Source organism: Rhyacophila brunnea, unplaced genomic scaffold, assembly GCF_057557595.1.
Source record: "Rhyacophila brunnea isolate RB1 unplaced genomic scaffold, BYU_Rbru_1.0 scaffold_15, whole genome shotgun sequence".
Taxonomy (NCBI): Eukaryota; Metazoa; Arthropoda; class Insecta; order Trichoptera; family Rhyacophilidae; genus Rhyacophila; species Rhyacophila brunnea.
In genome coordinates this window covers 4,379,689-4,406,412 of record NW_028232806.1, presented here as the reverse complement: position 1 = coordinate 4,406,412, position 26,724 = coordinate 4,379,689, and the positions used below count along the sequence as shown (strand labels likewise).

General features: G+C 35.6%; 1 protein-coding gene across 1 annotated transcript in view; it reads right to left on the bottom strand.

The window, feature by feature from the left end:
* LOC147074826 (uncharacterized) overlaps positions 1 to 26,724 on the bottom strand; it is a 42,712-nt gene that overhangs the window by 11,259 nt on the left and 4,729 nt on the right. The window contains exons 5-17 of the mRNA XM_085942887.1: positions 25,862 to 26,323; positions 15,866 to 16,076; positions 14,122 to 14,268; positions 12,194 to 12,355; positions 11,696 to 11,813; positions 11,034 to 11,189; positions 9,027 to 9,558; positions 6,527 to 6,667; positions 4,876 to 5,188; positions 3,381 to 3,488; positions 2,371 to 2,497; positions 2,036 to 2,151; positions 471 to 539 (exon numbers count right to left, since the gene is read on the bottom strand). Coding sequence (XP_085799013.1) covers positions 471 to 539; positions 2,036 to 2,151; positions 2,371 to 2,497; positions 3,381 to 3,488; positions 4,876 to 5,188; positions 6,527 to 6,667; positions 9,027 to 9,558; positions 11,034 to 11,189; positions 11,696 to 11,813; positions 12,194 to 12,355; positions 14,122 to 14,268; positions 15,866 to 16,076; positions 25,862 to 26,323 — 2,662 coding nt within the window. The remainder of the gene's footprint in view (positions 1 to 470; positions 540 to 2,035; positions 2,152 to 2,370; positions 2,498 to 3,380; positions 3,489 to 4,875; positions 5,189 to 6,526; positions 6,668 to 9,026; positions 9,559 to 11,033; positions 11,190 to 11,695; positions 11,814 to 12,193; positions 12,356 to 14,121; positions 14,269 to 15,865; positions 16,077 to 25,861; positions 26,324 to 26,724) is intronic.

Below are 26,724 nucleotides of genomic sequence, written 5' to 3'. Positions count from 1 at the left end.
ACATTATGTAAACGGGAGTGACAACCATGCACATATCGTCGTTTTTTTGTAAAAAGGGTGAATTAACCAAAATGCTATTTTCCAGGAGGATTTTTAACTTTTGACATTTATTTATTAATTACCTGTGGATGATTATAAATATCTAACAAGTTTATAATAAATCTTAGATAGAATACTGTCTTTATGATATGCATTATAATATAATATTTTAAAAGACCTAATACGTCACATTCGCTTTTTATGCGTAACACTAAGTGGATATTCGCCCTTACGATTATCGTCTTTAAGTACTTTTCTGTGAAGATACAAATTCGCCGTTTTTACACAACAAAGCTAGTGATGTACCTACATATTGTTTTTTCATTAAAATCTCGATTTCGCCAAAATGGTTGATTCGCTCTTTTTACAAAACACCGAAGAATATGTAGGACTTATCGGATACGAAATATATTTTTTTAAATAGTACTCACTTGGCACTCTTTGCCCTAAGATTCAACTTGTCTGCGTGTATTTTTCTTCGATGGTGGTTTAGCATCCAACTGTATTTAAAAAAAAAAAACATGTTAAAATACGAAGCACATAAAAAGGGGATCTTCACAGTGACGTCTCGTGGGGGTAGGCAGATTGAGCGTCGCTTGGGGGTGGCAGTTACTCGAAGGGCGGCAAATCAAGGAGTATCATTAGATATATATAGAAATAGCTACCTAAACTTAGTAATAACGGAAATATCTTTCCATTACAAAAATCAGCACACTGGTTGGAAACAAAATGTAACATACAAGGTTTTACAGGACTGTATTTTTTTGTCGGGTTCGCGATGTCTAGTTTACTTCCATTGTCCTTGGAGGTCACGTCCTTGATGACCAGCAATGACACGTGCAGATTTTCAAATTATAGGTCGGTGCATACTTACCTAATTTAAAATTTATCCAAATATTTTTGCCAGTCACTAGCGAGTTTTGGAAGTTGTCAGGTGTATTTTTAAATGTAACTTAAACCGTGGACTCGCAATATTGTCTATTGAAGCAGAGATGGCATTTAAATTAGATTTTGTGGTTTATATTTTAGTAGTAATGTATCTACACAACATGTTTCTTAGATATTTTAGCCATTAAAGGATGATAAAAAATACTGTATAAAAAAATGAGGCGGCATTTTGTTTAGGGATGACACAGGGTCTTCAGGATAGATAGAAACATTCAATATGAAGATGATCATAATTTTTCATATATCAAAGAACTGAACACAAAATATTGAATTATAGCAACAAACTAATATGGCATTGAATAAAGATTTGGACTACATTTAAAGGAATACATATAAACAACTCCAAAATGTTTGTAGTGTCGCTGAACCGTTACGAATATAAAATTAATATCATTAGTTTACTGTGAGTGATTTTCTATAAAATTTCATTGCACCGATAGTAAAATATGTTTTAAAATGAGATTAAACATGAGAGCTAATTATGTCCATATCGTGAAAACATAAATATTGAATGCCAACGTAATCCATTTGACAAATTATTATATAATAGATTGGTGACGATTTTCAGTAGACTGTAGGAAGAGGGGTTTTGGATGTTGGGGAAGGGCGGTTACACAGGGATTCAATCTAGGCACTAACCTTTAATGTTGAAATGGCTGAAGCACTGGAGCTGGTTCCGTGTTCACGTACTTACACAACTACAATCACTCTCGCAGTTACACTGTACCTACTTGTGATGGATGGATGGGTAATGAGTTTACGATTGTTTATAAATTACGGTGATTGACACAGTGTTAGTCGAACCGCAACTCATAATTGAATTACTGCTTTGATGACATGTACATGACACTAATACAAGTCTTGACGCTCTTGTCGTCTACGGGTAAGTAAGGGTTTTGCAAACACGGTTGAACAGTCAGTCATTAATTGATTAAAGTGCCTGGATGACAACAATGAGTGTAGTGGTAGGGTGGAAATATGGGATGGGATTTACACCACGATAATTGGCGCCAACAAGATTTTAAATTAAATAAAATTTGGTTCTTACCATTCAGAAAATTCTTCTCCGCAGAGTTTACAGACGAAAGCATTTAGGGAAGAAGTGTGTTTGTGCCTCCTGTGAACTTGGAGATAAGTCCAATGTAGGAATGTCTTGTTACAGATCTGTCAAACAAAAAAATCAAATCTAAGCCCAATCGCTCTAAACAATAGCTTGTCAACTGTGAGCGATCGATAAGTGTGCAGCAAGATAAAATTAATTTAAAAACAATTTAGAATTACAAATTAATTTCGAATTATCCAGGGTCAAAAATTATTGACAAATTCAAAGTATGAGAATTTGAATTAACACAGTTTTACTGTACTAAATTACTGATGACTCACCTCGCATAAGAAATGTTTCACAACGGGAAACGCCTCGTAGCCGCTGACGCATTGAGTAGATTTCTCCATGTCGCGTTGCATTTCCGTCGCTTTGAAATACCCATGAGTAGTTTTATGAGACTTGCATCTGATGAGGAAATAAACATGATTATGTGTAGAAAAAAATGAGATACTTTATTCTACGCTATCTTGAATAATTATGTCATAACTTGGTACAGTCTCAGAAACATTTCTACTAGAATCCTAAAATAAGTCTTGAAACGAGTGGGATTCATCAATCATTCAATTCGATTCATAGATGGCGTCACGATTACTCCAAATTTATGTTCTGTTGTCAACTCAATTATCTTTCTGTATGAGGTTTCATAACAAGTTTGTTTTTACAAGTTGAGGGTGTCAACCATTCTATCCTGTCACTGCTTACCACTGTCCATTAGGATTGGTTACCCATCTTCAGTGAGGTTACTTAGATAACCAAGGTTCACCTCATGGAGGTAGGGATAAAAATTGATCAAGAGAGGTTATACAACACAGTCCGAACGCAGCATCATTTGAGTCTGACCTGGATGCTGTGCTCTACTGATTGTCAGAAGTTGATGATGTTTGATACTTGGGTCAATTTGTGAAAATTCAGTATGGCAGCGCCAGTTTAATCATAAAACAATGTCTGTAAAGAGCTGGATATCGTGAAATTCATAAAAATTCAAAAACTGATGGGTGAGACACATAGAATGGGTCAATGACAAATAAGTGTCGAAGTGCTTAACATCGACAAAGCAGAGGGTCGACGCGCTGGGACACCACAAGTCGTGGCTGGACGGAGTAGAAAAGTAACTCCAGACATTCAGTGTGTCCAAGTGGTATTCCAGAGCAAGGAAAAGAAGATGACGGATGTTGGAGGTGGCCGGGCCCACACCGGGCTGAATTATTTTTCATTTAAAACAAAAAATTTAAGAAATGACATCCAAGAAAAAATAGGAATATGATATAAAAATTATTTGTAATTTTACCTTCCGTAAGTGGAGAAGGAGACATGACATATATTGCAGATAAAAGGATTTTTAATATGTTCGTGGTCGATCCTGTGAGAGTTCAGCGCATCTTTTTGACTGAATACCCTGTAATTATAAAATAAATAAATAATCAAATCCAGTTATAATTGCCACTACAATCCAAAATGAGTTCTGGCAACTTCCAATATAGAATATTGCCACCATAGATTATATACATATGCGATTATAAATTCTTATATAACTGTTTCCGACATTCTGTAAATTAGGTATTGTTATCAAATGATCCATTATTATTACAAGAAAAAATATTGTTACAATTTTCTCTAATTTTGTTAGTGTTTTTAATGTTTGAAAGGATATAATGTATCAGTCAAAAGCATTCAAATTAGATATGAAAATAATAATGCATATATAAATCCTTTTCCATGTATAAATAAGTATACATAATTTGAAAACATCTCAAATATTTATTAAATTATTAGCAAGTGCAAGTACGTTATAACTAAAATTTGGAGAGATCCAGACGTCTGTTAGTAAATAAAACACTTCATTATCGATACATTTAAAACACAAAAGCCGATAGTCAAAAATTAACGCAATTTGATAAGCATTTCAAGATGTAAAAATTACTAGTTGATTTTATCATAATTAGATAGACATCTGTGGCTTAATTGGTAAAGTTCATGGGTACGAATCATGTCCCGTCAGGCGTGTAACACATAATTTGAAAACACCTCAAATATTTATTAAATTATTAGCAAGTACAAGTACGTTATAACTAAAATTTGGAGTGGTCCAGACGTCTGTTAGTAAATAAAACACTTCATTATCGATACATTTAAAACACAAAAGCCGATAGTCAAAAATTAACGCAATTTGATAAGCATTTCAAGATGTAAAAGTTATTAGTTTATTTTATCATAATTAGATAAGACATCTGTGGCTTAATTGGTAAAGTTCATGGGTACGAATCATGTCCCGTCAGGCGTTGTAGTTTTTTCGAAGATTATTTGTAGTAGGTGTTTCTAAATTATGTATGTTCAATATGAAGAATGTTACATTCTGAAATCTTGTGAATTATTAATTTGTTGAATAAATACGTCCAGGATGGCCGAGTGGCTTAAGCGTGGCCCCATAATGTCATTGGTCCCAGGTTCGAATCCTGGGTCTGGCAAATACACATATTGTTTTTCAATTTGTGTTTGGAGTCATAGTGTGGACCTAATAGGTTGAGCAAGTGGCTAACATCCATTTCTCATAAAAATCAAATTCTGTTAATACAAACCTCCACCCCGTGGAGGCCCATATGATCTTATTAGATCGGACATGGTCAAAGAAAAATGTTCAAATTAATTATTAATAACTTGTTATTAACTTGTTGTTAAAAAAATTATAAACAAGTTTGCTGTGTTGTCAAAACTGCTCCTAACTAATTTTTTACCAATATGTCGCTTATACTTATTCAATCCTCAGCCCATCATTGACCACTTACATTTCGCAGTATTCACACCGATACACCATCTGAACGGTGACAGCTTCAACGAATATCCGCGCCAGGGGAGTGAGTTCCGACAATAGTTCCGTCTCGGTCTTGACTTCTTTTTTAAAATCTAATACATCCGAGTCTTCGTCGGGGTCATCTTCCACTGCGTCCTCGCACTCTTCCTCGCAATTGGGCATATTGGTCATGTCGGCTGTTTCCGCTTTTACGACAGGATCGGGAATTACTTTCGAGATAGTGCCATCTTCTGGATTCACAATGAAGCTAGGTATATCAGACTCCGCGTTAGTTTTGACTGCAGGCTCTGTGAATGAAAGAAAAATTATAACATATATTATAATTTTGCTGAAGTAAAGGTAAAATCAAATAAGAGTATACATACATATATTTTAGTGGTTCAATACAAACTACATAATGTATCCACATAATATGACCATTATGTACATATTTTATCGGTTCTAGGACAATAACCTCCCAAACAAAAATCCGTTGTGTATAAAAATAAGAACTCATTGACACAACAAATGGATTTTTAATAAAATGAATTTGGCAACTAATATGACTTATGGATTCTCATAAATAGGCCAACAACCCACCATAAATAGGCCACCCCCCCCCCCCACCCTATCTGGGGCCAGTGCCTTAAGCATAAAGCCCACCAAAAGCGTCGGATCGGGGCGGATCACTGCGAAGTAGGCCCATGAAGCGTAAATACAACCGAAATGACACTCCTCCCACCCGCGCATTACCCTTCACCTATGTAATAAGAGGCACGAGAAGCACAAAATAAATATTATTTTCAGCGCCTTTCAAAGCAATAAAATTATTATTTAATTTCTCGGCGACTTGTAATTCATATTCACGATGACATAATTCTACTAGCAATATATCGCATACCCAGCAACTAAACAATAACTTCTTTGTTATTAAAATAATGGAGGCGCCCGTCTATCGACAACGCGTCCAGAAGCGGATAAAATAAAACAGCGCGCGCCCCTTTTGCTTGCCGTGTTCAATGGGCTTTGACATATTTAACAACGTAGTATTTTCGTTAATTCGTCCCGCTTATAAGCCAAACAACTCGTGAATCATGAGGTGAGCGGGCACAGCGCTTCGTCAAAACCAGTGTGCTCTGCCATATTTGATCACGTTGTATTTTCGATGATTCACATTGAATATGCGCGAGCGCCCCGCACGCCCGATTGTATGTGCCCGGCGCCTTACAGGTGTTTACGCCGGCCGTACTAGCATCTTTGCGAACACTGCCCAACCACCAAAATCTAGGCCTACCAGTCGACCCCCAACCATCCGGTCTCGTAGTCAGGATTCCTCTCGGCGGTTGAACACTGTCCATTCTTGCTACATGGCCAGCCCATCGCAGTATTCCAAGTTTAATGAATGCGGAGATACATTCTTCTTGCGAGAGGTTGTAGTGCTCCAGGTTACGAAAAATATGGATACAAATTTATAATAATTACACTATCATCTAATACGCACATTTTAGAGATAGAGAGAAAGAAATTAATTACTAAAATACTGAAATCTTGAACAGGAAATGTACTTAATATCATAACATTAATATTTTTTATTAATTATGAAGTCATATTTTATTTTTGTTTGATTAAATATTTGATATCCTCACCTTCAACCGAATTCAGAATGAGGTTGACTTCTTCAGCAATCTTGGCCGGAGGGATTGGTTCGAAATTTCGGTGATCTAACCCTAAGAAAGCCACCACGCCTGTCAAATCGTTGTCTGTATGCTTTTCCTGAATCCCAATACCTGCAATTGAAAATGACTTTTACGATATTGTGTGAATCTCACCTTCCATCGTTTCAAGTTCTCTGCGCGATGGTATTCAAAAAGTCTTTATTTTAATTATATTGACTCCACTCTGTTGTAATACCCAAATCAGAGTACAGGGTCGACGACTCTCACAGGTCAACCGTCTGGCACGATCGAGATAATGAAATATTTTAGCCAGATCCAACTCAACGATTGAGGAGAAAGATTATTGCATCAAAGGTGTTAACTCCCGCCACTGGCTGCGCGTAGCGCACTACAGTACACTCTCAGTAACAAACAACTACTATAATCCGCCGTTATTTTTACTAGTTGAAAGCACAAAATCAAGCTCTATAATTCGTGCGGTATTCGATTGTCAAATTCAGTAGTCCGCCGCGTACAAGTATACAATGCAGATGAGACGGGTTTGTTATGGAAACTTCTCCTTCGTAAAACGTACGTTCATCGCGTATAAAGTAATGTACCAGGGAGGAAAGTGGCCAAGGACTGCATCACAATAATTTTATTATGCCGTACTCCAATGCAACCGGGACTTACAAAATGAAGCTTTCGGTCATAGGGAAAGCCATTCAAGAATATCTGCCTCACTGAACAACTGGTTGTGTCAAGTGATTTACTGTTTAATACGAGGGTGGGTCAATAATTCCTTAGAAAAAAGCATCAAAACAGTTTTTATTTTTGTATTTTTTTTTTATTTCTCAACATAATCTCCTTGGAGCTCAATACACTTGGTTAGACGTTTCTCAATTTTTTTTAAACCGTCAGAAAAATAAGTTTTCGGAAGATCCTCAAAATAAGCATTTGTCCGATCGATGACTTCTTCATTTGAAAAAAAACGTTGTCCACTTAGCCATTTTTTTAAGTTTGGGAAAAGGAAAAAGTCACTGGGGGCTAAATCTGGCGAATACGGTGGGTGGTTGACCAATTCGAACTTCAATTCTTCAATTTTAGCCATTGATCGTAAACATGTGTGAACACGGGCATTGTCCTGATGAAAGAGGATTTTTTTCCTGTTTAAATGAGGCCGTTTTTCTTCAATTTCGTTTTTTAGCTGGTCCAATAAAGATGCATAATAATCCCCTGTTATTGTTTTTCCTTTTTCCAAATAGTCAACGAAAATAATTCCACGTGCATCCCAAAATACAGTAGCCATAACCTTACCAGCTGATTTTACGGTTTTCGCCTTCTTTGGACATGGTTCGCCTTTCGCAATCCACTGCTTTGACTGTTCTTTCGTCTCGGGAGTATAGTGGTGTATCCATGTTTCATCTACAGTCACAAAGCGACGAAAAAATTCATCCGGATTGCGTTGCATGAGCGACAACAGGGCTTTAGAGGCCACCACCCTATTGCGTTTATTGTCGACTGTGAGCAAACGCGGCACCCATCTTGCAGAAACTTTTTTCATGCCCAATTTGTCATGTAAAATAGAAATGACGCTACCTTTTGAGATCCCTGTAACCTCAATTATCTCACTAAACTTTAATCTTCGGTCACTTAACACCATATCGTGGATTTTATTGATCATTTCTGGTGTAGTCACCTCTACAGGACGTCCTGAGCGTGGTTCATCCTTTGTTGATGTACGACCACGTTTAAATTCATTTAACCAGTTATAAATAGTTGCAAGTGAAGGAGCAGATATGCCGTGAACTAAATCCAACTCATTTTTTATTTCCTTTGCTGTTAACCCTTTTATATTAAAATGTTTAATAACAGCTCTAAACTCAATTTTCTCCATTTTTGTAAACAAGCAAATTTTTTTTTTAAATGTACGAAAATAAAAAACAACAACCCGACCAATCTGATTGAAACTTCGCAGCATACTGAATCGGTAGTGCCGCTGCATGAAAACAAACCGCTTACAGTATTAGTCGCGCCACCTGTCGGCTTTTCTAAGGACTTATTGACCCACCCTCGTATTTAGTTAATAAACTTAGTTTATAAATATGTATAATTTAGTAAATACTTGATTTTGATTATAAATAAAACCGTAATTTGCTATTACAAATTTCTCAAAAAAACTATTTTTTACGAAATACCTGTTTTAATTTTTACCATATTTTGTATGTATGCACTATAATCTGTCGTTTTCACTAATTAGACACTTGTCTGGTTTTTGGGGTGGCGTATTACTGAGAGAGTACTTTATATTATACAGTACTCTCTCAGTAATCCATCTATTTTGTCAGTTTGACATTTACTTTTATAATGATAGTCACCTGACTTTATGCATAAATTTAAGAGGCATTAAAAACACGAAACAAAAATAATATACATACTGGTAAATACAATCCAATAGTCTCAGAAACATATAATAAGCATTATTCCTTACCTGAATCGTTATCATCTTGAGGCATCGTTTCATCATCTTTATCATTATTAATCTGCTCCTCTGTTATGCAGACTATCTGATCAACTTTGTCACAATCCTCATCTTTAACACCTTGTACATCTTCTTCTGTTAGTTTATCTTGATCGGTATGTTCAGCAATATCTTCCTCAGCCTGTACCATGTCCATTTTCTCTTTATCGGCAACCGACACATCCTCAGTTTTATCCTGGACAGACATTTCGTTTCCCATCATTTCCACTTCTTTTAAAACCTCTTCTACGGCCTCCGAGATTTCTCCGATGTTAACGGCGTCTTCTCGAATCTGCAGCGTTACCTCTCGGGTATCTTCAGCATTCTTCGACAGATCCACATCTTCTTCGATTCTCTCAGTTTCTTTAGTGATGGCTTGATTGGCCAGAGTTAAGAGTAAGTTCTCTTCGTCGATTGTTTGAGCCGCCGCTAAAAGTTCAATGCCAATTACTTCTTTGGATTCGATCTTCCGTCGGCATTCTTCGGAATTATGAACATGGTCCTAAAATGGCAAATGTTAAATCAATCTATCAAATTTATTAATTTATTAATTCAAGATAAAAAAAAATGTTTATAAAATGAATACGTGTATTAAATAAGGCTCTAAGTACCAAAAAGTAGTATTGCCTGTAGTTACAGAATACCGAGTCATTGCAGTAAAATTTCATGAAACAGACCTTTTGAAAAATGAAGTTTTACAGTGTGAAGCAATCACGGCAGCTTCTATAATTTTAGGTATAAAGAACTCGCAAGTGTCAACACACCATCGTCAGCTATTTTATATTGAATGCCGTTGACCACTGCAGTGCTACTTACACCATTATAAATAAAACACGCCAACGGACTTACAACGTCTACAGGTTTAATTATTTTGCTGTATTTTTTTGACTTGCTTGAGGCACTTAGACTATAGTTGAAGTTATTGGCGTTGGTATGTAGAACATTTTTCTATAAAAATGTCAGTTTTTATGTTTTTGGTACTTAGCGCCTTAATTAATACACGTATTCAAATGTGTATAGTATAAAAATACAAATAAAAAGGATTTCAAGTTATACACATTTATATTTTTTATAAAAATCAATGTTTTTTAAAAGAGATATAAAAAATATTAAAACTATGAATTAGTCAAAAATCTCTTAGGTGATGCTTAGAAAACTTAATAAACTAAATTTTAATAATAAATATGACCATAAAATATGTAATAATAGGGTGCGGTCCGATTCATCAAATTCACATTTTATTACATTTTTTACAATTGCAAGCTTATCTTTGACTTAAAATAAAAAATATTTTTTTTTTTAATGTTTTCAGATACATATTTATTCATTAATACAGTTGAAATTGTAAATTATCAAAAAAATGTCTCAAATTGCAAGCTTCGTATTTTTCCGCTAGGTGCCTCTTTAAAAAAGGCTCAGTGACTTCGCCTTAAAGAAAATCTGGTATGATATTCTAGCTTTATTATGAGAAATTGTAAGCTGTTTGCGGTGCTGGTAAGTGCTGGATTTAACGCCATATGCCAGATACGAATTTTGCAAGCTAGATGCCTATTTAAAATTGCAAGATCTGGCAAGAAAAACGTTAAAAAAGTTAGCGACGCTGGTGATAAATAATAAATTTTAATCTTTATTTAGCCAATCGCGATATATAACAAGCTTACAGTGATTATACCTAGCGAGTTGTGTACATCTATTCGAATCAATTGTAAAAATTTCAAATTACAGTATAATTCGAATTATGGGTAATTGAATTAGCAATACGTTAGTGCAGTCCTTCAACTTGCTCTATCAACTCTATAAAGAAAGATAATTTACTGTGTGAAAACATCTTCTTGGCTATGTAAGGAAGCGTTGTTGGTGATTAAATGGGAGGAGCTTCTTAGTTTATAATCGAAGTGCGATTAAAAATGGGCGGAACATGTTAGTTCACAGTTTTAACACGTAGAGAAGATGTTTTCGCACTATAGTGTTATGTACCTCAGCATCTTGTGCATCCTTGAAGGCAACACGACAGTGTTTACAGGTAAGTACGGAGTTGATTGTAGGCCTAGATTCATGGGCGAGTAGATGCATGCGCAGACGAGACCGCCTGTTGACGAACTTCAAACAGATGTGGCACTGGAATGGTTTGATCTGTAATGACAAGACATTAATCATTTTTTTTTTTTTTTTTTTTTCGACCATGTCCGATCCTGATAGGATCATATGGGCCTCCACAGAGTGGAGGTTTGTATTGACAGATTTTGTTTTTTACGAGAAATGGATGTCAGCCACTTGCTCAACCATTAGGTCCATACCCTGACACACACAAATTGAAAAACAATATTATGTGTACTTGCCAGACCCAGGATTCGAACCTGGGACCCACGGCTTTATAGTCCAACGCTTATGCCGCGCGGCCACCGTGGGCGTTTAGGTATGGTATCTATCAAGGTAGAAGAAGAATTTTTAATTTTAGAAGAATGGTTTACAGACACTACGGATCAAGCTATCTGACAAATAACAAACGACAATTCCTGATAAAACTTATCTGTTAAGTATTATATCTTTAGCAATGTGGATTTTCATATGCTCGGTGTAGGAGCAAAATAGGTAATTTACCTCGCACACCACACGAATATAAATGGTAATTTACCAACCTTAAGATGAGTAATGTTGTGTTCTTTCAGATTCTGCATGTCGTAGAACTGTTTACCGCATTCTTCACAGTGATATCTTCTTTTGCCGTGAATTCTGCCGTGGGCCCTTAGCGAAGATCTGCACCAAAAGCAAAATAAATTCATTAAGATTGAGTGTAAGATCGTCATCGACAGGTGGATTAGATATAAATATAAAGGATTTCAATTTAACAACACTGTTTATTATTGAATTGATGTTTTTTTAATAAAAAATATACTAAAAGAGTTTTACGTCTAAAAATGTTTATCTAAGTTTATCTTCAAATTTAAAAAATATTCCTTTTTGAATGCTCAGTAAATAAAATACATGTATCATTTATTCTCCATCTCCAGTAATCCAGTTCATCTAGATATCTCTACTACCAAACATGTACAGTAGCCTTAAATAATAAATCAACAATTTTAATAAACAATCAGCGTTTACGATCATAATCTTATTAAACCAGGATGTTTTCTAACCTCAAATGGAACTCTTTCCCGCAGCCACTCTCGAGACATTTGAAATTGACATTATGTTCACTGTTTAGATGGTCGTAGAGGTAAATCTCGGAGACAAACTCTTCATTGGGACAATCCTTACATTTTAGAGAACGGCCCAGGAGTTCAGCTTGATGGAACGTTCTACAATGAAACAAAAATATGTAAATATATAATCGTATTATTTTTACTTTTAATAATTGGTGGAAAGAAACAGCGATGGTCACATAAGCAACTTATAATTTTATTTAAATTCTTTAAGTGCTGTCTTCTCTGCTAAGACTGAAGTGATATTGGAAATTTTACCACTTTTCATCCCTATACATACAACCAAAACCCAAAAGGCTGAATCCGTTTTCAATATCGTGTTATTAGAGCTAGTCGAAGAATCTAGGTTATCACAAGTTTTGTTTTTGTTTTGTTACGACAAAGAAGTATAACTTCTAACGCGCGTACATAAGTACACACACCGATTTTTATAACTACTTTCCTTTCAATAATTCGTCAAATGATTACTTTCCGACAACCTTTTTTCAAGGCGTGCTCACTTTTCACTCTCTTGAATCTCGTAGGACACTTCTGCTTTTGCTATCACGAGGGATGGTTTCCGATACTGGCATTCTAAAGCAGTGCTCCGCAACCTTTTCCAACCCATGGCACACCAAAGGTCTTCCCAGAATTCCGCGGCATACCACACGTAAAACAATTTATACACCAAAACATGGACTCCACATCCTGAAGGGGGACCCCAGCCCAAGATCTTCGGTGGGCCCCCCTACCTATCGCTAAGGTTAAAGACAGTGTGATACTCCAAAATAGCGTTTTTCAAATAGTGTTCGAGGTAAAATTAATGGTATTGATTTTATGTTTAGCGATTTTTTGTATGGTTATATTCTATTTATATAATTATGGTTAGTTGTCGGGTTAGGAATAATTATTTGTCGAGTGTTGATACAATAATAATAAATTGTGTCCTACAATCACATGTTTTAAAATATTAATACTTACAGCGTAGTAAAATAGCGCCGGAAATCCGAGGATATTTTTTACTAACCGAAATCCAGAAAATAGCCAATGGAACATCAGCGAACTTCAGTTTTAGCGTCCCATCGTTTATCAATTCAACAAATTCCTCTCGAATTTATAGGAAAAGCGCCTCTATAGAATTTTCGGCATTGGTTGCAAAAGGGTTTCGTATCCTGTCGCATTTATTGTATGAAAGTACTGATGAAATTTCTTTTGCAGCAAAGTTAAATGTTTTTGAGACGGATCCAAATTTAATTGCTTGTTTTCAATGGTGGTTTGGTAGTTCCTTTGGAACATTTGTAGAGATCCTTGTCTTAACTCCTTCTGCCAAAGTTCCATTTTATTTTTGACTTCTTCTAATTTATCATAGCACGTCAATATACTTTCATTCTGACCTTGCATTGTTTTATTAAGTTCATGCAGGTGCTCAGATATATTACCAGCCTTGTACGAAAATTTGACTATTGCACCGCGGCACACCTAGCATCGTCTCGCGGCACACCGGTTGCGGAGCACTGCTCTAAAGAATTAAAATTTATATGCGCCTGTCAATTACCTACGTGATCACAGCCATGACCTATTCTGGGTCAGAACTGTTTCCTCGTGTCAAGCCTTATCATTAACCATTAGCGAGGAGTGCAAAACTAGTCAATGCGTTCCCCAAAGACAGATATTTTAAGTGATGTGCTATGTATTTTGTTTTTGAAACTTTATTTTACTGTATAATATAATTATTTGTATTTTATTTTTTCTACTTCTCTCTTGTGTGTAATATTGTGTTATAATGTAAATCTCATATTGTGAGTGTCCTGAATTTTGATTTATGTCCACAATGTTTTGTTTTAAATAAATAAGACACCGAGTAAGATTGTAAAAATATTTACCTGTGGAAACCGAGTCTCTTTCTGGTAGGAAAGGCCTGTCCACAAAGAGCGCACCGGAATGCACCTTGTGCTGCTCGCATCCCTCCCAGACCGCCCCCACCACCACATTTGTGACGCATGAGATGCTCATAATCCTCGTATGTACGACTGTAAGAAAAATAATACATTATTTCTATATTACCACCACATTAACAAAACAAGTGAATGTTGTTCAGGTTATCAGGTATATGAGAGAGAGTTACAATAAAAACTATACTAAATGCAGACCTTAATTAAAGCATTTATGGGATTAGAAGAAATATATTATGTTGGATCTGAGCAGTGCTATTGTTTTTAATTATGTACGATACGAAATCTATCTATATATCATTCATTCAAAAACTGCGAGCTCATATTGCTGCAATTTATTGTTTTTGTGTTAAATATAAAGTTAGTGGTAATTATTTTCAGTTAATTTAGTAGAAAATATGGTTAACTATGTTGTGTTTAAATTTGGTAGCCGTACCGAGAAGCAAAATGATGGTATGTATAAGGTTTCATATTCAAGTTAAGGCTATACTTCAGCTTAGGCATAGTCTAAAAAGTTCGTGACTACGCGACGCGCAGATTGTGCCAACGACGCGTGACTAACAAAATATAATTACGTCCCACGTATTGTTGAAAATTATTTGCTGTTTCACTGAAGTATGCTCTTAATAATAATAAAATTTAAGTTCTGCTGTGCGTTATACGCAAGAAACACATATAGCTGAACAATACACACTCTTTATATTCTTGCTCTGAGGTGTGCACAGTATAAATGAGAATTCCATCATTCTTACTTGTATTACTGATAGTATTTAAAAGTAAGTATCGAATGTCGACATAACGGTACAAAAGCGATTTCGTAAGCATGTCAATTTTAAAGCTTACTGTTATGATTTATCTAATTCTATTTCGACCGCTGCAACTTTTATGGTAGCATCTTTGGAAAGTCGACGTTCTATATCTGATCAATATTTTCTTTTTAGAATTATCAATGGTTTTGTTGACTCGCCAAACCTACTCGAAAGGGTGGGTTTCCATTGTCCATCAAGATTTACGCGAAACCAAACTTTGTTCCATATCAGTCGTAGCGGTTCTAATTATGCACAAAACTCTTTTATTCGGCGCTCTTGTTTAAATTATAATATGTATTTCTCCACCATTGATCCTTTTAATAATTCACCTGTTTCATTTAAACGCACTATCTCCAAAATTTTATATAAATAGATATATATACTTATATATATACCTATATTTTTTTTGTTACTTTTTTTTGTATATAATTTAATTATTTATTATCCTTCCTCATTTTTCTTATGTAATTTTCTTATGTAATTTCTTTATATTTATGTTATTCTTACTCTCTATCTCGTTAGGCTTAACTATATTATAATGTATACATGGAAACTTTGCTGGTTGCAATAACTTTTCATTATTATATTTTGAATTTTTGTAATCAAAATGTAACTGTTTGTTTCCTTAATAAATAAAATTAAAAAAAATAACAGCAATGACAGGACGGTCGGAGACAAATCTAACGCCTTCAAGATAATCTCTCACGTCTATCGAGTTGAATTGGGATATAATAGAAATGTCTATTTTATCACTAGTTGACGAAATGAATCATAGTGACTTTACTCGATTGAGTCAAGACAGTCGGTGGGAGTCGGCTCATGTAATTTGGGCCTAACGCCTGATCAAAGTCGGTTAAAATACTCACTGGCATTCATTACACACAAAGTTCCTTGGCTTGGGCTTTCGTCCTCTTCTCTTCAAAACAGGTTTCTCATCGCAATCGACTTCGAGTTTAAGGTCCGCCATCAACTGATCTTCATCCAGAAGCCACTCTTCGTCTCCCACACCCTCCATGTCTTCCAAGGCGTTGAAGAAATCTTCAAACGGCTCGTTCTTGATTGTGACCTCAGGCATTACTGCAAAAGCATGAATCAAAATATTGTATGATTCAATAAATAATACAATTAACAGCAAGTCGCCTTCATAGTGAACATAGAGCTTGGACTATAAGAAAGGGATCATCATAAAAATTTAAGTATTATGGAACTTGAATTGTTAATGAAATTGAAAATAAATAATTGTTGTAATTGAGCCCATATACGAAAAACGAGCGATATCGCGATAACGCTGTTTTTCGATAAATCGGTTTAAATTCGAGACATACACCTATGCATGCATTCACTAAATATTACTTTGATATTACATATAAGTATTCAGTACGTAGTCCAAACTGACCGCGCGGGGTACGCTGTTTATCCGTACACCATAATATCTATGCTGTACACAACATAGTGAGTACATACACACAATTCGTACTTGCAGACGGTCGCGTCATTTCCATTTGTTATTGCGATAAATTTATTTTTACTCTTCAGAGTATAAAATCTGAATCTATTTGTTCAAAAAAGGCGTGTCATTAATGAAACTAATTATTATGTCAAAAAGGAATATTTGTCAAAGTTATGAAACTTTTAACGGAAAGATTATCAAGAAAATATAGTTAGGTGTGTGTGGGTAAGCGCTGTCAAAAATTGTGCAATACAATATTTTCAGCCTTCGAACAAAATAATTTGAATACGTGTATTAAATAAGGCTCTAAGTACCAAAAAGTAGTATTGCCTGTAGTTACAAAATACCGAGTCATTGCAGTAAAATTTAATGAAGCAGACTTTTGAAAAATGTAGTTTTACAGTGTGAAGCAATCACGGCAGCTTCTATAATTTTAGGTATTAAGAACTCGCAAGTATCAACACACCATCGTCAGCTATTTTATATTGAATGCAGTTGACCACTGCAGTGCTACTTACACCATTATAAATAAAACACGCCAACGGACTTACAACATCGACAGGTTTAATTATTTAGCTGTATTTTTTTGACTTGCTTGAGGCACTTAGACTATAGTTGAAGTTATTGGCGTTGGTATGTAGAACATTTTTCTATAAAAATGTCAGTTTTTATATTTTTAGTACTTAGCGCCTTAATTAATACACGTATTCATTTATTTTCCAAGTTTTGGGAAATAAAATCCAACAGGATGCAAAGAAAATAGAAGACATTTTGTTTTGTTTGCCTTTTGTGAAGCCAACAAAGTGCTGATTGGTATAAAAAGTATATTGGAGTTTATCCCAATAAATGTTAAAAATGGACTTCATGATGAAGACATCATTTCAAGTGATTCACTTAAAAACTTAGGGTAAAGGATGTTACCATCAAAATCAGAGTTGTACGATTATTTTATGTTATACGGAAAAACAGCGTTAAAATTGTTACCGTATATTTTATTATAAAAATATGGTGGTTTATCCAATAAAGTTTTTTGTTTAATCCTTTCTATGCCGCAATTAGTTAATTCATAGTAATTAACATAAGAATTGGTATAATTAGGGCGTCCAAAGACGCTTTGGGCACTTAACCGGTTAATAAAACGTATTCTCAATTACTCAAACTACCTTTATTCATCAGAATTAAATATTTTCGATAATAGGTATCTCCACAACAATCAACTGAAATGTTTAACTGCCAATATCTCAGAACACCGTTTTCAAGATAACGCTACTTTTCAGCATTGATGCATTTAAACGTGGCGACACTATTTATTCCCGCCATTTGTATCTTTAGCAGTTGACGTACATGTTGTTCATCCAAATCAGTGATGAGCTTGCAAATTGACAAGATATTTTATGTTTTTTTTATATATTCTATCTAGTCTAGTTAGCCATATTGTTTTGGATTGATCGTTTTTGTGCGGAATCATGTACACACTGGAATACAAGAACAATGAACGGTTTTGTTTACTCTAAATAAACTGGTTCGATTTCCCACAAAAAATTCGGCTGTCACTGACTGCTCACGTTGTCAACCGCAACCGTCCCCAGATGTCTGCAGCATATTTTTTATTGTTATCTCGTGTTCTTGTGTATGACGGAATATGTGAAAATCCAATTTTAATTGTTTTAGTACTTACTTAATCCACTGTATTTTTATTTATATACAATAATTAATTGATGTGGTCAATTCTTCCGCAAAATACATTATAATGAAGTACATCATTATAAGCGTTACTCGTTACATCAGAGAATAGGTATTTTTAAATGAGCGGTCACAACACAAAAAGTCGTAATTCAAACAAAAATACACAATTAGAATTTTCCCCCGAAACAAGCATGGCATTCATAACTACAAAAGAAGTTGTTTATTGCAATGAACGCTGGTAGGTACCTACTGACTTCACAAACCTTGGATTTTTTACTGTTCGACTGTATGTTGTAATCACTATTTTGGCTCTGGAACAAGTCAAACACGAAATGTTCGAAGTACCTATGTAAAAAATTAAAAACAATAACATGCATTCCTAACAAATGCAAGATTCGGGGTTTAACCGGGCAATAATCGTCGATAACACTTTGAGTGACTAATAAATTATGTAATGTTTGCTTGCTGTTTTCAACAGATGCGTGCGGTACAATAGAATGAAATTTGATACAAATTAATTCGCAAAATGAAACGACTTGCAGCTAATTTAATCATTTATTCAGGAGCCTTATGTTTTCAGCTTGATTTATTATATATTTAAGCCGCATCTGGTAGAGAAGAGGTCTTTGGTTGTGAGTAACATTTAATCACACTTTTGTTGGGCTAAAAATACCAGCAATGGAAAATTCCCACTAAATATATCACTCTCTACCATTTGCTATATTTAATGTGGGTTTTGGCTCCCTCCCGAGGTTTTCTAACAGATATTTTATAAGATATGTTTATTAGTCCTTTTCTCAATCTACTGCTTCATACTCTGGGCTCAAACGAGTATTGAATTTACAAAATACGGGATTCAAAATCGCAACCTACGGCCTCAGAACATTCTCTCATTTGAAAATTTATAGGTATGAATGACAGCCTCTAGAAAGTTTTCATGTATCTAGCAACTCTTCACCTAACAATATCAAAAAACCATTGATACTTTTCTTCTGATACTGATTCCAACATCAATCCTTTTTGTTTCAATATGACATCCCCAACGCAACTTCAATTCTGGCTTTTTCATGACAGTCTATAATATTATCTCACACTGCCTATTTACAGTGTACATCCCGATTTGTTTTGTACACGCAACATTAGAACATTGCCGGAAGCTAATAAATCTATGGGTCCCAGGTTTGAATTTTGTGGCTAGATATCCTCAAACATGAATGTGCAATGTGAGGCGTGAAATTCCAACATCTGCATTCAATATACATACTTACTTTGCACCGAATCATTCCACCAGGAACCGGGACTATGGACTCATCAAATGATGAATAAATAAAACAAGCAAATTCTTTTTTTGTTTTGGTTTTGGTGTCATTTTTATTTTTTGTAATATAATAGAAACATTATAAGTAGGTACTCCTAAAGTAAAATTAAAATAAAAGTGAAAATACAATCATCACCGGTGAAATATAATATATTGTTAAATTTTATAGAAAATATTTTATCCTTAAATAGGTATACTTGACTCTTTATTTACTGTTTAAAAGATTCAGCTGACAATAATTCTTCTCAACAGAATTATTTTCCAAGACAAAAAAACATAAATATCCATTTGTAATATTATAAGATTACATAATGTTTAAAGTTTACAGGGCTATAATATAATTATGTATATTATGTACAAAAAGATATTTAATCAAACTCCCAATATTCGATTCTATAACATTCACGGTATTTCAAATAGCTCCATTAATTTACCACAAACAAATTGGACGAATGTATCCATAGATCAAAATATGACATACCCATAAAAAAAAAACAATTACAGCTCCAGCAGACTTATTCCAACTGCGTAACACTTTAACAATATGTTATTAGCGATTTTAATCGTGATCTAAGATAACAACTTTGTGTCAATTGTGTATTCAGTGTTCAAGGGTTATCGATAGCACGGATAACACGGCTCTAGGTGTAAATTTCAGCTGGTACCGGAGGGTATCCGCAATACAACGTTTGCTAAATTATCTCGATATTTGATTAATCCACAAAACTATTGTGCTAAATAATTGATTTGACGTCTAATCAAGAAACATGCTGATTTATTTAAACATGATTGATGCTGCTGCAATGTCGCCATTCTGTTAAAATTTTTGCAATATTAACTGAGTTGAATCGACAGATTCCGATATTGCGTATAATTATATAATATCATAATATGAATATAATATGTTCACATAATAACGTCCATGCAAGGTAAATATTATGCATTATAATTTTTGAAAATATTATGTGGACATAATAGCTAGTTAACCGGAAGCTCTGTTACTGAATTTTATTTTTGATATCTAATAACCCGGGATACATAACTCTTGGAATATATCAAAAGTATATTTATTAACAAAATTCAATGTTAATAATGCTGGAATAGATCTGCATCTAGTAAATTTACCCACAATCTTTCCGTTAGATTTTTGAAATAATCATCAATATGCTGATTCTATACATTTTTAACAAAATACAAAATTGTAAAGCTTACCATCTCAGTGCAACAGAAACATCGCCTCACATATGACATACATATGTATATAAATTAATGAAATTTGCGGCAATTGATTTAATCGTTTTTGCCTTTTGGTATGATAAGTTGTTTTAGTCATTTTTATAAAACTTGGACAGAGAGAGAACAAAGCCTGATGAATAAGAATAAAAATAAACAGGTAAAACAAATCAAATAAATTAGTGAATAAAAGAGAGAAGAGATTTTTTTTAAGCACTTGATTTTGTTTCTGGGACGATTTTAATGTGGTAGAATTGGTAGCGACTCAAAATTAATATGTTTTTTAAGTTTATTGTTTATAATCCTCCATCTTTATCATTGGAAGTTGACATTTCAGTAAGACACTGTTGACAGTAAGATACTGGTGGTCGTTCATCTAAATATTCAAAATAATTATAGTTCAGTGTATTTGGCTGCCATACAATGTACAATAATCAATGCAAACTGTCTTTTCAGACATTTGCATTATAATTGATTTAATAGCTACATATCGTGGTCCGTTCACAAGTTAAATGTCATGTTTTGTAACAGAAATGCTCATGTTAATAAAACAATAACATCTATTCGTATCAAATTCATCTTACAGAGTTTAACATAGCTTGACAGCAACTGCATTTAATAATAATTGTAAGTATTGACAATTTCAGTTGATCTTAAAACTGTTTAATGCTTGTGGTTTTTGACAGAAGCGGGCGATATGATAATAGTGTATAGTTTGCTATAACTGAATTTGCAATGCGAGATGACTTCCAACTAATTCAAACATCAGTCTGGGAGCGCTGGAGAAAGTTTCCTTCAGCATCTTTGACTCAAATAAAAAAATGTAAATTACCATGTTCGCTACGATAGAGCATAGTGGGCCTTTGCAGAGCATATCAACAGAGATTATAAATGCTTGTTAGCTATTTGCCCAACCAATTGGGTCCTTGCACTACATCAAACAGGCATTGAAAAATGCGTACATATTTTATTTTTTTTTAATTTTAATTTTTAATAATATTAATTTAATTTTACGTGGAATTCGATTAATTGGGCCAAAATGGCCTAGTCCCGATGTGTCTCAATTAAGCAGAATCCTAATTCATAATCTGACTATGCCGCATAAAAAATCCTGAACAATTGACATATTGGCTAGCCCACAGAATCATATGACTTAATTTGTACTAAATCTTCGTTCACTACATGACTTTTGTTCCCAATCTGTCAAACATATCTTCAAAACAAATACATAATTAAACATTCCAATCAAATTGTCTCAATATTAAAAATTTCTAAACATAATTCAACAACGAATCATTCTAGATTATATAATAAAATCCATAATCGTTTTAATCAAGACTCTCTTTTGATTATCACGAAGCGGCGAGGCACATCTGCTGACTGCACGACGATTCCTTTCAGACGCTCTGATCGCCGATGTTCAATTCACTTCTCGAGATATTAAAATCCATAACATCATCACTGTCGTCGATTGAAACCAATCCATCGTCAAGTTTGGCCGTAACTAAACTTTCGTCGGATATCGTCTTCCGATCATCGCCACTGGCACCGCTCGGAACGTTGGGTTCACTACTGAACTCCTCATAGTCTAATTTGTCCTCGTCGGATACGTGACTGTCAATAGGTTTGGACGGAGATTCTTCAACACTTTTGCTCGATTGGTGTTTGCCGTAGTCGAACTCCAGCCCGATGGAAATGTCACTGTCTTCAATATCTCTACTGACTTTTGACGAGTTTGAAAACTCTCTAAAGCGACTCTTGTTATCTTTGGAATTTTTTTTATCACCGATGTTGTCGGATTTTGATTTTTCACCACTTTCCAAAATGGGTTCATTTGAGAAATCATCATAATCCATTGTTACAATGTCGTCATCACTTGATATTTCCACTTGGGCAGGTTTGGATGCCGAATTTTGATGTTTTGATGTTTTGACATCATGTTCTTCTCTATCGTCTTTGCTCTCGCATTCCATCATGGCGACATTGTCACGGTCACTTGACAGATCGTCGAGTTTAGATGAAACGATATCATCGGCGTCATGCGATACGTCACTGGAACAGAGTTTAGAAGAAACTATATCGTCACTAACTGGAAAAGCTTCTTCACTACTTTCAGTACTGACCCTGCTAATAAGATTGTCTACTTTGTCCTCTTCGTCGTCGATGGAAAGCGTATCTCCGTGAAGTTTGGACATTGCGTCTTCAATTTCATGCGAGCTCTCATCCGTTTCTTTTACATCGTCCCTCTGAACGTTGACTGATTCTTCACTCTTCGAGCTCTCTCCGTCTATTCTGTCACTGTCAACATGCAGGCTGGGCATGCTACCGAGTTTAGACAAGCTATCATCGAGACATATATTATCGGATGATTTTTCATCAGAAATTTCTCCCATGCCGTCCAATTCCTTTGAACCTTGGGCAAAATCATTATATTCTATTTTGTCATCATTTTCGTCAATACATAGCATAGTTCCGTCCATTGCCGACACATCTTCGGGCATCATTTGATCTGGAATATCTATATCGACATTTGAAACTTCATCGACCTCCGCAGATTTCTCAGATTCGTCGACAAAACTTATTTTATCTTTTTCATCAATATCATCTTCCACCGTTTTATCCTGATCACTCGCCGGATGTTCAGATTCATTTTCACAGCGCGGTTCTTGATCCATTTGCAGAATTTCCTCAGCAGTTTGCGCGACGCCTTCTGTCTCATCGAAGTTTGATTGAATCGGCGAAGATTCACCATCAACCGTTAATTCAGTGTCGCCATCCATTAAAGTGTCTTCATTGTCAATATTAGATTTTGTTTTATTACAAATATCAACTGAACTTTCCGTATTTTCAACATTCACTTCCTTACCTTGGACACTGTCACTGTCAATATCAGCTTCTGGAAGTTTTTCCATCCCGTCTTGATAATCAGCAAGTTCCGCATCCGGAACGTTCTCTAAATCATCAAGCTTCGGCATATCAGTGACAGCGGAATGCGTAATAATTTCAGGCAGTCTCTGACTATCTGCCGCCATATTGACCAGCTTATCTAATACATCATTCTGCTGCGCGATTTCTTCATCTCGTATTTCCCCCACTTCAATATCGGTATCTAAATCAACAAAAGCTTTGATACCATCACCGACTGCGTTCATATTACCGACGTTGTCATCTAAACCGAATTCATGAGGGTCTTCCTCGATGGACAGAATGGACGGATCGTACTGTTTTGACTCCATGAGCGCATCTTCCAAGTTGTAATTGACGTTTGCATTCGGATCGATTTTAGTATCCGAGATGTCCACATCCAAGGAAGGCATGTCGACAACATTTTCTGCAGAAAACGACGGGTCGACCAAATCCAAAATACCCGCGCACGCGATATCCATAATACTTTTGCCAGATTTAACTTCCTTGATTTGATTTTCAACTTTCTGCACGGGCTCTTTCACGGTGGAGGACACAAAAGTAGGAAAACTGTTAAAAGATTCAATTTTGATTTCGCCGTTATTTTTCTTCGGGTCTTTATGAACCTTTTCAGGTATCTTTTTGATACTGCTCATGAACGCTATCCTGTCATTCTCGATGGACTTGACGTGGTCTTCTCCGATAGTGGTGCTGACATTGAGCTTCTTGATCTCACACTCTCCCCGGTCGGCGAGCAGTTCGCTCTTGATCCTCCGCACGATGTCAGCGGAAGCATCCAGAAGGCCGCCGTCGGTTTTAAAGACATTATCCTCGCCACGTTTACCCGCGAGCGCCGCCCTTGACCGGTCAGATGAGTACTCAGCCTCTGAAAAATTACAAAGGGCAACTTTCAGGACAAATAACTTCATTGGCCGGTCAATCGGGCTCTCTTGGGATAATATTCTCCTAACGGCGGAGTCTCCCTGTATTATTTCTCTTCTCGCAATGCAATCAAAGCGAAGTCCATTTGTCTTGAAAGTTGCTTCATGAATAACCATGCACTATTTCCACTTGACACACAATAAATAAAAGTTTTTGCTACAAAAAACACTTTATATTAAGAAAAAAAAGCAAATCAGCAAAAACTTTGCTAGCAACATCGATGCAATTACGATATTTATCTCTAATGTGTCGTTATCGTAGATGAGGCTAATTGAATGGGTATTTTAGTTTTCAATTCATATTTCATACGATTAAGAGAAACCAAAAAAGTGGTCTAAGCCACTTATAGAATGGTCAAACGACAATACAATTAAGGAGCTGAAGATTAAAAAGATCCAAGTGCATAGGTAACCAAGTTGACCAAATTAACTTATAATTTTCTTTAGTTTATTAGTATTAGAAGGAGTGCATGTTAAACAAAAACATTCAAATTAGATATGATACTATGAAAACATTGTATACACAGTCTATGGGACGTAATTCAATGTTGAAAATACAATAGCTATAACTTTCCTTACAATGTTTGAATCCTCGTTTAGGTATAAATAGGCACACATCAGTGATAATGTCAAGACTGCTCTTAAATCATTTTTTTAATTATAAGTCACTTGTACTCTTTCAACCCTCAGCTATTCTCTTCTTAGTCGCAAGGCCCACTGAAAGCGGAGTGGGGCACTCTCATCAACATCTGCCTATGCTATGCACACTTCAAGATAATAAGATTATTCATTATGCATGACCTACATATTATTGAATTTTACTAGATGTCTATACTCGTTTAAATTGTAGATATATAACCTCACAAAGGCATATTCCCACTTTCCACAATAGCATAATTATTGAAACAAGTCACTATGACGGTTAAACAAAGAGTCGTTTTAATAGCGAGGAGTCAGCTAGTGCGATTGTGATGACACACAAAGCTTTCCACTCGCTCAGAAGCCAACAAGCTAACGAGTTGAAACCGTCATTTTCGGTACTATTTTGACAGGACGTGTTGAGTAGTTCGTTTTTTTAGCGGGAGGTCGCTACCATCGCTCTACTGTGCAGACGCAGTAGGCCCACACGCCAGCGTGTAGCGTGTAAAGTTAACCGGATTTCAACTTTTCTCGGTAGATTGTTTACATTCTGCTTGTTAGCTTGTTCGATGATGACACTGGGCGAGTTTACAAGCAGATTGTAAATTCGCCAACATGCAGCTTGTAAAGTAGCTCAATGTCATTGACGCTTAAGACCTTCATAAGGAAAAAAATTGAAATTGAAACTCACCGGCTTTCGGTTGAATATTAGCGACAGCATTCTGCGTCATCTCCATGATATAGAGCTCCTCCTCGTCGTCAAGCCATTCTTCCAGCATGTCCACGTCCTCGACGTCTTCGCTGTCATCATTGTTACCAAAGTTGGGCTGAATCTTAAAGTGAGGTTGAATTATCTTGCCGATTAAAGACTCATTGTTATTAACCTGCTGCTTTTTAGTGGTGTAGTTAGGTTTGTTGTACTTAGGCATGGCTTGTGTGTAATTGGAGATGATTCTGCCGACGAGGGAGTCGTCTTGCTGCCTCTGCCTCTCATCGGTAAGTTTCCTGGGGCGCCCCCTGCCTTTCTTGGGAGTCTGTATGACGCCGACCATCGGTTTTGGCAGGTTTCCGATGACTTTCTTCGGCATCACCATTTTCTTTGGATCGTGCTCTTCCCGGATATGCTTACAGAGCTCCGAGTAAGTTGTATATCCTGAAAGGATAAAATTAATGAATTAATTCACAAATATTGTCAAGAAGTTTGCCAAAGATTTTTGACTCAATCTGAGAGGATCGCATCTGGCAATGTCGTTACAATTTTGACCTCAAAACTCTTTGATGAACATGCAAGAGACCACACCACCATGTGATATCAAAACGCTTCATAATTAGTGGATCAGAAAGGAGTGCAGTAAGCCCACAATGTCCACAAATTCGAATGCTTGATAAACTCCAGAAAACTTTCAAGCGCTGGGAGTAATCAACTGAAGAAAGCGAACGGAGAACAGAATGGAGGAGTCTGCCTAAGGCGGCAAAGGTCCACCTGGAATTTTTACTGATGATTGATTATTAAGGGTTAACTTAGGCTTCTGTTGGCATCTTGTGTTGGTTACA